The following is a 12,650-nucleotide window of genomic DNA, read 5'->3' as shown; positions in this document are numbered from 1 at the left end:
ATCTCTACTACTTTTTTATCAAAGCTCATTTAAAAGTTAAGGAAAATAAAACTATAATTATTTTTGCACAACCAAGGTGAAAAACTGAAGAAATTATCCTCTGAATCATAGAAAAAGAGCTCTCTTACCAGAACTTTTAAGACAAATTTTTTTTAGAAATAAATCAAGGAGCCGGGCGCTGGTGGCTCATGACTGTGATTCTAGCTACTCAAGAGGCTGAGATCTGAAGATCACAGTTCAAAGCCAGCCTGGGCAGGAAAGTCCATGAGACTCTTATCTCCAATAAACTGCCAGAAAACAGGAAGTGGCTCTGTAGCTTAAGTGGTAGAGTGCTCACCTTGAGGAAGGAAGGAGGGAAGGAAGGAAGGGAGGCAGGCAGGCAGGAAGGAAGGAAGGAAAGAAATCAACTGGACAATTATAGACAATTACTTATATTTCCAATTACCAGTAGGCAACTATGGTACAACTCAGGTTACTGTACCACAGAACTTAGCAAAAGCACTTACTTACAGAGATGAGTCAAGAGCAAATTACAAATTAAATTGTAATTTGTGTGATTTTACCTATTACTTTAACTTGTAGGATGAATGAGGAGAACAAAATAAGAATACTGTGTGAGTATCATTTGCTTTAAGGGAAAAAAAAGGCAGGAAGCTTAACAATAATTTGATACCTTAGTGATAAATATGATACTAAAATTGTGTAGAACAAAGACACATTCATTTTAAAATCAATATACTGAAGTAATGTATCAGAAAAATAAAAATACATAAAAATTGCACATACATAAAGTCTGGGCTAAAGAAAAATCCCTAATTCAGCCAGGCCCACGCCTGTAATCCTAGCTACTCAGGAAGCTGAGATCTGAGGATCAGGGTTCAAAGACAGGCAGGGCAGGAAAGTCTCTGAGACTCTTATCTCAATTAACCACCTGAAAACCAGAAGTGGTGCTGTGGCTCAAGTGGTAGTGCTTGCCTTGAGCTGAAGAGCTAAGAGACAGTGCCCAGGCCCAGAGTTCAGGCCCCACAACTGACAAAAAACAAAAAGAAAAAATACTCCCTAATTCATTCAGACCCAAAAAAACAAACAAACAAAAACATGAACATGTGGATGTAAAGATTCAGAAAAGTGATTTCTAAGCAGTTACTATTGGAAAGAGAGAAAAAAAGAAAACCCTTGCTGAACCTCGGTGACTTTGTATTTCCCTGTGGGCTACATTCTTCAGTCATTCTGGCACTCCAATTCTAACCAACTGAAGTCAACTTCAAAATCAGCTTGTTCTCAAGAACGTATTAACTTTTTAAAAAAAGATTTAATGTCAAACCAACCTCTAGAAAACACACTGCCATTGCATTAGGCATGGAATGGGTTTCTAAATGATTATGATACTATACCAGTCATTTTAAGAGATTTTTTAAGAAAGTCATCAATTAAACAATTATATATAGCAAAATAAGGTACATCCTGACTGCAAAATAGTTTTTAAAAGTTTAAGAAATGTGTATTTAAAATCAGGAAAATACAGTAATTATAAAAGATTGTCATGTAGAAAACAAACTCAGATGGTCCCATTCATTAATAGTTGACAATGGAACATGCTAGAATCCAATCCTTTTTTCAACCTAACACGAATTTGAGTCTGAAACTGAATACTATTTCCAGAGTAACATCATACTGAATGCATAGTAACATCACAATATCTATTCTCAATGACATTAATTTGAGTTAAATATGACTTCACGTTTACAAACTTGCCAATGATGTAAAAAGCAGCAGCAGAGTCAATTCAATGAAAACCTCGAAACAGATGTTTTATTGAACTGACTAGTCAATTTAGTCAAAATCATTTGAATTTGTCATGAAAGACATAGTCCAACTACATACTTGCAAATCTGACAAGAGTAATATAGACATATCAGAACAGACTAAAGCTGAACGTTGGTAGCAAATGCCTATAATCCTACTCAGGAGGCTGAGATCTAAAGATCATGGTTCAAAGCCATCCAGGGAAAGAAAGTCCATCAGACTCTTAGCTCCAATTAATCACCAGAAAACTAAAAGTGCTGCTGTGGCTCAAAGTGGTAGAGTGCTAGCTTTGAGCAGAAAAAGTTCAGGGACTGCACCCAGGCCCTGAGCTGAGTTCAGGCCCCATGACCAACAAAAAATAAGAGAGAGAACAGACTGTGACAAAAGCATGCCACTTTTGGTTGTTGTTTTTTGTTTTTGTTTTTGTTTTTGCCAGTCCTAGGGCTTGAACTCAGGGACTGGGTGCTATTCCTGGGCCTTGGGCCTCCTTGTGCTCAAGGCTCGCACTCTACCACTTGAGCAATAGCACCACTTGCAGCTTTTTCTGAGTGGTTTATTGGAATTAAGAGTCTCATGGACTTTTCTACCCAGGCTGGCTTCGAACCACGATCCTCAAATCTCAGCCTCCTAAGTAGCTAGCAGTGCCTAGCAGCATACCAGTTTTTTAAAAAAGAAATTTTTGCCAAAGAAGGGTAAAAATATAGCAAAGATGCAATCATTCCTCTAACCCTAAAAGACAAAAACTAATTTATATCATTGTTTAAATACTCACTTAAATGTGTGTATCAGTATACAGTGTTACCTCAAAATGAGAATTTAAGAAAACTTGGTTCTACAACAAATTATTGATTCTATTACAGCACATTAATTATAGCAATTATTAGTTCTATGATTACAGCATATTTCACTTAGCAATTGAGCGCCCCTATGTGCAAAGCACTTTCCCTGAGTTATTATAAAGTATATTTAATTACAGCAGCTAAGTATTTCTAGTTTAACAATAGCATTAAGTCTTTTGAGATTAACATGTACTTCATTTTGCCAAATTTGGTTAAATGGACTTAAAAATATCTTTGTAGATTTTAACTGGCACAAAGTCTATTATTGATGGCATCCACTTATGAGCTTATTAGGTACCAAACAAATATTTTAACAGAGTTAGACCTCATGACAGACTTCTAAAGAGGGTACCATTATTTAATCTTTATTTTACAAAAGAAGCCACTGAATCAGAAACCAAGTGGTAGTACACAACTGTAATGCCAACACTCTGAGAGGCAGGAGGGTCACAAGTTTAAAAACCAGCCTGAGCTACACAAGGGTTCCACACTAGCCTACTTCCATACAGTAAGACTCCCCTCTCAAAAAGCCAAAAGCCAAAAGCCAAGAGAGGAAAGCGAGGCTTAGAGATAGATGTTACTCATTCAAGGTTAGAGAAATATAATAAGTGGGGCTGGGAAGGTGGCTCAGTGTTAAGAGTGCTTGCCTAGCTTACATGAAGACCTGGGTTAGATTCCTCAGTACCACATAAACAGAAAAGGCCAGAAGTGGCACTGTGGCTCAAGTGGTAGAGCACTAGTCTTGAGCTGAAGAGCAGAGGAAGAGTGCCCAGGCCGAGTTCAGGCCCCACAACTAACCAAAAAATAAAATAATAATAATAATGTGTTGGAATCTAGATTCAAATTCAGAACCTTTCTCCTGAATTCAAGTTCTTTACTACTACTGGTTATCTCAAAGTAGAACAGTATTTGGAAAAATAATCTTCATCTGATAAGGATTTTTAATTTTTTAAATTTTAAATTAAAATTTTATTTTAAAATTACCTAACTCTGCATCCAAACTGAAATCTTAATTCTCAAGAAAACTCTAATCTCTACAATTAATGCAAAATTTTAAGGCAACCGGTATAAATAAATATTGTAAACCTATTATGCTAGGCATCGTAGATACAATGGTGAATTTTTTTTTTTTTTTGTCAATCGTGGGGCTTGAATTCAGGGCCTAGGCTCTGTCCTGGAGCCCCTCTGTGCTCAAGGCTAGCACTCTACCACCTGAGCCACAGCTCCACTTCCAGCTCTTTTTGTTGCATAATTAGAGATGAGAGTCTCACAGACTTTCTGCCCTGGCTGGCTTCGAAATGTGATCCTCAGATCTCAGCCTACTGAGTAGCTAGGATTACAGGCATGAGCCAGTGGTGGCCCTGCTATAATAGTGAATTTAAAAGATGTGGGTCTTGGAGCTGGGAAGGTCAGTGGTAGAGCGCTTGCCTTGCATGCATGAGGCCCTGGGTTTGATTCTTCAGCACCACATAAGCAAAAAGATCCTCAGATCTCAGCCTTCTGAGTAGCTAGGATTACAGGTGTGAGCCACCAGCACTGGCTTGTACTTTCTATATACAATAAAATAAAATGAAATGTAAGTTGAGCAATGTACTTGAAAAGTCTACATTCACACATTAAACAACACACTCTTCCTCACAGCAAAATTTGGTTTTGATAAATCATTCAAAAATATGATTGAGATATTTTGTAGCGGTGCTCCCAATTAGAGAATAGAGTAATGTTAGCTGTCTTGAGAGTAGAGCACAGGCCCAGAAGCAATCTACTCCCCAGAGCCTGGGCTGGCACTCTTCCCTTTCTGTGAAAAACTTGTAAAAACTCTATCAGCAGCTGAAGACTGATGTTACATGCAGCTGTACACAATGTATTTGAACATCTCTTACCCCTCCACTCCAATCACCTTTCCTCCACCTACATGTATACTTACTCCATTTCCCACCTTTTTTATCTATTCTGCCCTTACCCTCATTTCCCAGCAGCAAGTCATTTTGTGGTTAGAGAAGAGAAAATTCACCCAGTTGAGTCTCTCTGGGTATATAATGTAAAACCATTACAAAAAGAACCTTTTCCACCGTAGGTTGAATATTCAGAACTTTCACATAATTCCTGCAACAGAGAGGTCAGGCACAGGTAACAAACCCTACAAAGGGGAGTGAATAGTTAGTTACCTGGAATGGACTGCTATTGCTGACCACACCGTAACTCCAACATTTCTCACCCTGAGGTTCTTTTCTCAGCCTGAGGTTCTTTTCTCAACCCTGAAGATTATTTATAATAGAGGGAAACAAGGGCTCCCATCTTTGTAAAAATGAGTTCCCTCTAATCTACATCATCCAACAGTAAATAAAGCTAGCACTAGCATTGGACATTTAGACATTCCATTATAGCTAATAGTTCCATGTGGTAGAGTGAAAGTTAAATTAACACCTACAGATTACTTTTATTCACAATGCCTATTTGGAAAAAAAAAAAGCATAAAAATCATAGGAAAGTCCACTAAATTTAATTTCTTTTCAAGTGATTTTCCAACAGATATTCTATAATGTAAGCATATCAACACAGATCCCTCTAAGCCCAAATGGCATGCCAAGCCAATCATCATAAGAGGGTGAAGAGGTAACAGAAAAATCATTTAAATACCTACTTTGTAGATCTGTCTATTCCCTAGGGAAAGAGAAAATCTGTATCGACTGATTCTCTGCTTATTGAAACCAAAAAGCATTTGATTTTTAACTGCAGTACTTCTAAATTTATTACTTTACTGGACTAGAAACCTATCAATAATTACTTCAACAGATTTTTTTTCTTTTTTTCCTTTGTGTCAGTTGTGGGGCTTGAACTCAGGGCCTGGGCACTATCCTGGAGTTTTTCTGCTCAAGGCTAGGGCTCTATCGCTCTTACAGCCACAACACTACTGCCGATTTTCTAGTAATTAATTGGAGATAAGAGTCTCACAGACTTTCCTGCCTGAGATGGCTTTGAACAGCAATCTCCAGAAATCAGCCTGAGTAGCTAGCATTACAGTTATGAGCCAATGGCACCCAGCAAGATTCTTAATATTTATTTTGTGTTACTAAACAACAAACAAAAAAACTTATGGCTAAATAAGCATGAGTCAAACCATCATACTTTCACACATTTCCTGTATATGCTCCCCTAACAAGATATAAAACCACATAAACACACAATAGATACTATTCTGTTATCTGACATGCCACTTGGCTAACTTAAAAAAGTTTTCCACAATTAAAACCATGTAAAAAGAAGACAATCTTTTAAAGGCAAACTGCTCAAACTTCATGACCCACATTCCAGAAAAAATGACTAAATGCAAGAAAAAAAAATCATTAAAGTGATAAATCGATATGGTAACTAAAATACCTTTTAGCACTAGTTGACAATTTAGCAGCTGTTTTGCTGGATATTTTTCCCTCCTTTTTCTTGGGCTGCACTTGCTCTCTTTCTGGTTCTTGCTGAACACTTTCACGTTGATCTCCATCAGAACTTCCTCCACTAGTGCTTGGACTGTCATCAACTCTTTGAGCCTCAGTGGACATTTTAGATCCTAGATTAAAAAGTCAAAAGTCATTTATTCAGATGTGGGAAAGACTACAATAAGGTACTTCCAGAATAGAGAGAAATTGAATCTAAAAACAGAGTAAGTAGAATTCCACATAAAATGGAAGTTGGTCATTTACAAAACATACAGCTTTAAGGACTGTGAAAACTTGTATGCAGTATACATCCAAGCAAAATTTCTATGCAAAATGTTGGCAGCAGCATTATTCACAATAGACAAAAAGTAACAATTCAAATGTTCACTACTTAGTGAACAGATAAAATATGGTATCATCCATGTATAACACAATATTGCTCAGCTATAAAAAGGGATGAAGTACAGTATAGACACATTACAAGGACAAACCTTGAATTTTTATGCAAAATGAAAGAAGTCAGTTACAAAGGACCACACACTCTATGAGTCCATTTATAAGAAATGTTTAGAACAGGTCAATCCATAGACACATTGAGGTAAGAATGAAGGAAGGAGAGGGAAGTGACTGCAAATGAGTATAAAGTTCCAGGGGCTTGAACTCAGGGCCAGAGCCCTGTCCCTTAGCTTTTTCCCTCAAGGCTGGTACTCTATCACTTGAGCCACAGTTCTACTTCCAGTTTTTTGTAGTTAATTGGACATAAAAGTCTCAGAGACTTTCTGCCTGTGTTGGCTTGGCTTCAAATTGCAATTCTCAGATCTCAGTATGCTGAGTAGCTAAGATTACAAGTGTCAGTCACCTGGGCCTGGTTTTAAAGTTCCCTTTTCAAGTCATAAAAATGTTAAGTTAGACAGTGGTGATGGCACACCACACTGTAAATAAATATCCTAAAAATCAGAACTACATGTTTTAAAAGGATGAATTGAGGCCTGGAGATGTAATTCAGTGGTAGAGACCATGTGTAAGGACTAGAGTTCCATCCTCAACAACCATTAAAATGGAGGAAGGGGGAAAGGGTGTTGAAATTTTATAATTTTAATAATATGTCAAAGCAGCTGTGATTTAAAAAAAAAAAAAAAAGACTGGGGAACTAATCTCTACTAGCTACTGGGCTTAAGCCCTTTGGGCCCAGTGAGAAACTCAGACTAGTAAGTAAGCCAATCTATTAAGTAAGCCAACCTACTAAGTACTGTTAACAGAACAGAGGTCAGCACAAATAGCTACTAAAACAGAGAAATTGCAGGGGGTGGGCACTGCCACATCCATATCCGATCCATACCTTGCAAGAGCTCAGCTAAAGTTAAAACCTTCTAAATGGATAAATTACTTTAAGCAACCTTTGTGATAATAAAACACAGAGGTCATATGATTCTCAATAAAAGCTGGAACATATGATGGTACAGGCATTGACCTAGCTATATACTAAGCAGTGATGTTTCACAAGAGCGATGAAAGACATTGAAGAATTCTTTCTTTTTTTTTCAGTGTAAATGAAATATCCCTCAAGGCTTTGAAATTCCCTGTACTCTTAAGTTCATGCTCCCCAAGCAGCTCTGATTACCAACTATAGTTCCTCACTATCTTGATTCCAAGATAGTTGTTATAGATAGCACAAACACAAAAAAATTCATATGTGAAAAGCGACAGGCCTCTCCTTGCTATTCTATCTTAGTCAATTTCTGAGTTTGATTACTGTGACTCTATTCCTCATGACCTAACCATGACTAGGACTGTGCTGATAGAACTGATGGCCAGATCCTAGTCACCAATAATTACTTTGAGTTCTAAATAGTTTCCTTCCCAGACACCTCTTTTTTTTTTTTTTTTTTTTAATTTGAGAACATACTGTACAGAGGGGTTACAATTACATGGGCAGGATAATGCATACATTTCTTACCAAGCATTGCAGCCTCCTCCTTTGTTTACCCTTCACTTCCCTTCCCAGCCTCCCCCCTCCCCCCCACCCAATCATACCCCCCTCCCCCCACACACCGACATTGTAAAGCTGGTTTTGATATGACATTTTGTACTTCTCATTGTTGCAACAGGTCCACCTGAATCCTTAAACGACTTGTTTGTCCCCATCTCCTCCACATGTTATACTGACATCAAATATAGTGAAAGCGGGGGTTACACTGTGGGGGAGGGACATACAAAGCAACAAAGAAATAATCTTATAAATGCGTTAGAAACACATGCATGAAAGAAACGAAAACATTAAAATACATATTTAAGGGTTTGTTTTCCTAACATCACATTATCTGACCTTTTCCGCTTGACTCATACCTATACTAGATATTGCAAATAAGGGAAACCATGGGACCTATGTTTCTTTGGGCCTGGCTTACTTCACTTAATATAATTTTTTCCAAGCCTTTCCATTTCCTAACAAATGGGGAAATGTCCAGACACCTCTTTAAAAAAACAAAACCACCTTTGTTCAATTAGTGCCATTGCTGACAAGAAAAAAAAAATACTTTTAAAGAAGATAAATTGGCTGGGCACTGGTAGCTCACACCTGTAATCATAGCTACTCAGAAGGCTGAGATCTGAGGATCACGGTTCAAAGCCAGCCCAGGCAGGAAAGTCCCTGAGACTCTTATCTCCAATAAACCACTAGAAAAACAGAAGTGGCACTGTGGCTCAAGAAGCAGAGTGCTAACCTTGAGCTGAAGAGCTCAGGGACAGCACCCAGGCCCAGAGTTCAAGCCCCACAACCTACAAAATGAATAAATAAATAAATAGATAGACAGATAAATTGAACAACTCCTTTTTTTAAAAGGATACTTTTTGGTTACTCTTAATCAAATTTAGACTACAAATAAAATCATCTCTGACATGATCATGAATAAGAACAGGTAAAAAAATTCCCACATAAAACACAGTTATTATAATAATCAGTCCAAACAGATAACTAATCAACCCACTTAGCTTTCAATTTTATAAGATAGATCTATGATTGCAAATTTTGTAAGATAAACTAAAAAGCTCTGCAAGAAACACTGCAAGAATCAGAAAAGGACAGAGAAATGAATCACCAGAAGAAAACACTAAATGCCTTTAGACACCACAGATTACCACTCTCAACGGAGAGCTTTCTTCCATCATGCCAAAGAAAAATAAGTCTGCACAAACTGCTCTGAAACACAGTGATAGAAAATTTGACTACTGTCTCTACCTATTCTGTAAATGGAGACCATCAGTCTCCACAGCTATGACATCTTTTATGAGCACTAAAGTCACTTAATAGAATACTGAAATTTATATCAGTATGCTTCATGTCTGGCTTTAAAAGTCCAAATATATTTCTGCGATTACTTCTTCAGTTTTATTTCATTTTAAATTATCATTATTGGATTTAGTACTAGTTTTTCTCCAGCTTATTTCTTTTGGTTAAATCATCAAAAGTGTAAAACCTTTTAAATGTATTCATAATTGCATGTTAGAAAGAGCAGATGTATGTGCAAGAGGATAATTCTCAAGGAAGAAGCTCAGATATAGCAAAATACTGCTAACAATATTTTAAGAATGTGAAATGAGTGAAAAATCACTGGATTCATCTTAAGCCAGAAGCAATCCATTACATGACAAATACATAGGAACCTAAATAACATTATCTTATACTGAAGCTATAAATAACTATGATTTAATAAACTAAGCCAAATTTCAGTTGTATACCACATTAGTTATAAAGCTACACATTTGTCTCAATATTCTTATTGATGTGTATTTACATAGTAATAATGTCATGATTATGCAACTATTTAGGAAAACTACTAAATGATGTAGTGAGCCATAATCTGAAGCTGAAATTTCCTAAAATACTCTAGAATATCAGAAGGCTGCTGTAAAGATTAATCTGAGAAAACTATTAAAAATTACTATTAAACAGTGGGTATGGCTCAGTGATACACCATCCCTAGCATGTGGGAGGGGGTAAGTTCCATCCCTAGCACCAGAGCAAAAAGCCTTTTTAAAATATTAGGAGTACTTCAAGTATTAAAAAGAAACATCATTTCTACAGTTCGATAGCTTAAAAAATTCTTTCCAGTGGGGCACCAGTGTAATCCTAGCTACTCAGGAGGCTAAGATCTCAGGCAGTCTAGGCAGCAAAGTCCACAAGACTCTTATATCCAATAAACTACCAAAAACACTCTAAGTAGAGCTGTGGCTCAAATGGTAGAATGCTAGTCTTGAGCAAAAAAGATCAGTAACAGTGCCTAGGCCCTCAGTGCCCAGGACCTGAGTTCAAGCACCACAACTAACCCCCCCCCCCAAAAAAAATCATTTCCACTTCTAATCAAACACATCTTCCTTCAACCAAATCTTAATCTACAAGCAATAAATTCATCTGATGCCACTGATAACCACTATAAAAACTTTTAAAGTATTTGTATCTTTTTCAAATATCAAGAATATAAGGAATTTCTACTGGATTTAGTTTTTGAATGCCTGATTACAGAAGAAATGTGAGAAAATTGTATTTTCAAGTACAACCAATTTTTTTATGAAAAACATTCCACTTTTAAATGTGGTTCCTTGTTTCTTTAAATTACAAATTACAAATTCTTTAAAGTAAAACCTCCTAAATTAAAATTTTTTTTATCATTTTCTGAATTAGTATTTTAAAATTGATTCCCAAATAGCTTGTCTGATCCAATTATGAAATCTAGAAGGAAGACAAACTCCAGGGTTATAATTACTCTCCTATGGCAGTTTCAAAGATAAGGAAAATAGATCGATAAAATTTTTAACTCATATTTATTGAAACATAAAGCAGTAGATTTTCATAATGTATATTTTAAAGAGTTTACATATTGTAAACTTACATCTTCAACTCATAAATTGCCTAAGCTTGTATTACTTCTCTGTTGAAACTACAGTCCTTAGAAATTAGCTACATATATGAATGAAAGGCACACCTTCTATACAGATGAAGTGGTCTGGCGACAAATACTATCAACAACACAAAAACAACGATATTCCCTCCATAAGCCCACACTATATAAAAGTAAGCTTTATAATCATGTCTTGCAGCTTAGAAACCACAAAACAACCGTTCATATGCACTTTTACTGAAAGAAAACATTTAATTCTGTCACCTATGTCTTGCAAGTCTTCCTATTCGCGTTTCCAAACTTTTCTAAAATGTAAAATAAAATGATTTATATTATATGCACAACACCTAGTAATACCCAGCAGTTAACTTAAGGATATTTATACAGGAAACCTTTAACGCAACACCTGATTTTGGGGAAAATATACTGCATCCTAGGGGAGACAGAACGAGGTTGTTATATATGAAAACACTCCATCTTCCTCATCTGTGGACACATGAAACCCCAAAGCACAAGGAGCATCCAAATTGTTCTGAATAAGGACAAATACTTAAGATTCCCAGTATCCAGACCCATGATCACATCTTCAGACCTGTACTGTTCAAATAATCAGGGATTAAAAACTCAGAAGTGCTTAAAATCTGGGGGAACACTGAGATGGTGAGAGGGTGAGCCCTAGAATTTCTTTCTGCACTTTAAAAAATATCTGAGGAGATGCTCAAAAACACACAATTTTTTTAAAAAGCGATGGATCTTTAAAAAAAAACATTGCAAAGGTGTCTAACAGATAGAAAGCACAGAATGATGTCTTCCTAAAGGGGCCTTAATTTCCTTTAGGGAAGATGGATGGGGCGTTTCTGGTTAGTGGGGGGGGGGCGGTGGTAGTGGGGAGCCCCACAAGAGACCATGCTTTATCTTCATTAAAAGTAATCAAGGGCAAGAGGATGAAAACATGATGAGTGGGAGAAGACGGGGGGGGGGGCGGGGAAGAAGGGAGAAGGGGAGATGGAGGGGGGGGGAATCTAGTTTCAAATCAGGCCAGTGGGGGCTGCAGAGAAAAAACCAGAGGAAAAAAAATGGGCTCGGGATCCCAACTGTGACCAGCACCCGGCATCCTCACAAAAGACCAAGAAGACAACACACGTCCCCCTCGAGGGCTCCGAGAAAGACGCCCCCGCCCCCCGCCCAGGTCTCCTCCCGACGGGGCTCCCGAGGGCCGGCGGGGCGGGACGGGCCGGGCCCGGGCGGGAGGGACCCGGGCGCGGCGGCGGTGCGCGCCGGGGACGGCCGGGCTCGAGCCAGCACTTTCCACCCAGACACGCAGCCGGTACTTTTTCCTTTTTCTTTTTCTTTTTTTTTTGCAAAGACTTAGTTCCAGGATGCGGCTGGAGGAGGGAAGGGGCCGGGAGGGTGGCGGAGGATGGGGAACCGAGAACCGCCGGGTGTGTGTGGGGGGGGGGGTAAGAAGGGCCGGGAGGGACGCGGCTGGGGAGGGGGGTGAGGATGGGGAGGAGGGGGAAGGGTGGAAAGGGCGAGAACCGGGGCAGGCGGCTCTCCGGAGGGGGCGCGGGGCAGCGCGGACGAGAAGTAGGGCGCGAGCCGGGCGAGCGGAGCCCCGCGGCGTGGGGGAGGGGGCGGGGGCGGGGGGAGGGGAGCCCGCCCGCCCGCGGAGC

At 38.6% G+C, this 12,650-nt stretch overlaps 1 protein-coding gene across 2 annotated transcripts in view; it reads right to left on the bottom strand.

Annotated features, from left to right (window-relative positions):
* LOC138824676 (ubiquitin-conjugating enzyme E2 E2) overlaps window positions 1-12,650 on the bottom strand; it is a 235,435-nt gene that overhangs the window by 222,387 nt on the left and 398 nt on the right. For both annotated transcript variants that reach the window (XM_070018687.1, XM_070018688.1), the window contains exon 2: window positions 6,027-6,210. In XM_070018687.1, the coding sequence (XP_069874788.1) occupies window positions 6,027-6,202 (176 nt within the window). In that variant the 5' untranslated portion in view covers window positions 6,203-6,210. The remainder of the gene's footprint in view (window positions 1-6,026; window positions 6,211-12,650) is intronic.

This window comes from Dipodomys merriami, unplaced genomic scaffold (genome assembly GCF_024711535.1).
Source record: "Dipodomys merriami isolate MVZ:Mamm:240054 unplaced genomic scaffold, mDipMer1.0.p SCAF_13, whole genome shotgun sequence".
Taxonomy (NCBI): domain Eukaryota; kingdom Metazoa; phylum Chordata; class Mammalia; order Rodentia; family Heteromyidae; genus Dipodomys; species Dipodomys merriami.
This window is presented reverse-complemented; position numbering and strand designations above follow the sequence as displayed.